Raw genomic sequence first — 1,752 nt, 5'->3', positions numbered from 1 at the left:
TGGGGTCGTGGTGCATGCAAAAGTTTGTTTGTGCCCTCTAACATTGGAGTCTCTATTTCCCCCAATCCTCTGGAAGTTCTATAATCAAATCCAACTGGCTTTAAGATCAGATTCCCTGGGGATTCTCAGCCCTTTTGTTGGATCCCCATGCTGGAAAGCCTGATGTGCGGTTCAGAACTATCAGAACAGGGCGAGAACTCCTTTGGTATTATTGTTCTCCAGTTTGTGGGTCACCCACATGGAGGATATGGGATTGGATTTGATTGTGTTTGTGCCCCTCCTACTGTCTCACTGCAGCTCCTTCTTTGTCTTTGGACATGGGGTGTTTTTATTTGATGGGTTCCAGTGTCCTGTTGATGGCTGTTCAACAGCTAGTTGCAATTTTGGTGTTCTTGGAGGAGGAGAGGAGTGTGTGTCCTTCTACTATGCTATCTTGAACCGGAAACCATACATGTGTTTTAAGGTGAGATGTTAAGGATGCTCTTTCTGTTTTGGGTCTGGTTTTTCACTTATTCTTCCAAGAGGTTTTTGTAACTTAGTGGATAAGCAGTGAATCTCAGTAGAGAGAAAAACAATCTTTTTTCCTAACCTGCGATGACTAAGAAGCATATGTTAAAAAATGGGACTTTTACTTGACTCCAGATGCGAACTGTCATGGTTATAAAAAATGAGGATAGTTCTTCAATATTTCAGGCACTTATTTAATACAACAGCTGGCTGTTGAGTATGTACAATGGGTCAGGCACTATTCTAGTCCCTGGGGCAAAACATACATACACGTGTAAATTCTTAGGAGCACAAAGCTGTTTGAAGTGTGTTCTAATCCAAATATAGCTTTAAGAGACAGGTAATGGTTTAAAATAGCAATATGAACTGGACACAGTCTCAACAAGGAAGGATGTCAGAGTCTCGTGAGGTCTCTTATAGGAAGTGGGGTGAACAACAAGGCACAAACTGTATATTCTTGGCTCAGCTCCTGAAGATGGTATATAAGGGTCCCCCGAGAAGAAGCTGACATTCGACCTCCCTCCCCTCCTGAGACTCCCTCCTCACCTCTCCTGAGTCCTCTCTACTGACACCATGGGCTGCTGTGGTTGTGGAAGTTGTGGTGGCTGCGGCGGCGGCTGCGGCGGCGGCTGCGGCGGTGGCTGCGGTGGTGGTTGTGGCAGCTGCAACAGCTGCAACAGCTGCAGATGCTACCGGGTGGGCTGCTGCAGCAGCTGCTGCCCCTGCTGCTGCGGCTGCTGTGGGGGCTGCTGCAGCGTCCCCGTGGTCTGCTGCCACCGCCCCACCTGCAGCTGCCACTCGTGTGGGAAGGGCTGCTGCCAGCAGAAATGCTGCTGCCAGCAGAAGTGCAGCTGCCAGAAGCAATGCTGCCACTAGGTGAGCTGGTCTGCAGGTGCTGCTGGGCATCTGCTTGTTCCCACTCCTGAGGCCTCTCTCCATCCATCCACCTGTACTGTGCTCTCTCTTTGGCACCTGGGCTTTATGGTACTTCCCTCTGGTTCTCATGCTCTGACTTTAAGTTTCTTTTTCCATTTTTTAATATAGTCACACATGGATATTTTATTCAAAGTCATCCAAGAAAAGTGATGGAGGACATTTTGCTTACTAAGCTCAACAAAATGAGGTAATGATTCTCACTTTTTTTGTGAAATTCTTTTCTGTCTTTGCCTTATCTTGTTTTTACCATAAATATCTGTCCTTCCTGTGGCCATAGAGTTTTTCCTAGATGATGTCCTAAAAATGTCT

The 1,752-nt window shown here is 46.9% G+C and overlaps 1 protein-coding gene across 1 annotated transcript; it reads left to right on the top strand.

Annotated features, from left to right (window-relative positions):
• The first annotated feature begins 1,080 nt into the window (after positions 1-1,080).
• On the top strand, positions 1,081-1,383 carry LOC120855170 (small cysteine and glycine repeat-containing protein 1-like). The gene has a single exon (XM_040229856.1). The coding sequence runs from the start codon at positions 1,081-1,083 to the stop codon at positions 1,381-1,383; it is 303 nt and encodes a 100-aa protein (XP_040085790.1).
• Positions 1,384-1,752: the final 369 nt, after the last annotated feature.

The sequence above is a fragment of the Oryx dammah genome, unplaced genomic scaffold (assembly GCF_014754425.2).
Source record: "Oryx dammah isolate SB20612 unplaced genomic scaffold, SCBI_Odam_1.1 HiC_scaffold_27, whole genome shotgun sequence".
Taxonomy (NCBI): domain Eukaryota; kingdom Metazoa; phylum Chordata; class Mammalia; order Artiodactyla; family Bovidae; genus Oryx; species Oryx dammah.
Note: the sequence above shows the minus strand (reverse complement) of the source record. Positions and strands in the feature narration are given on the sequence as shown.

What these genes read in the sequence shown, in the direction of transcription:
- LOC120855170 (XM_040229856.1), top strand. Translation starts at nt 1,081, where the DNA reads ATGGGCTGCTGTGGTTGTGGAAGTTGTGGTGGCTGCGGCGGCGGCTGC.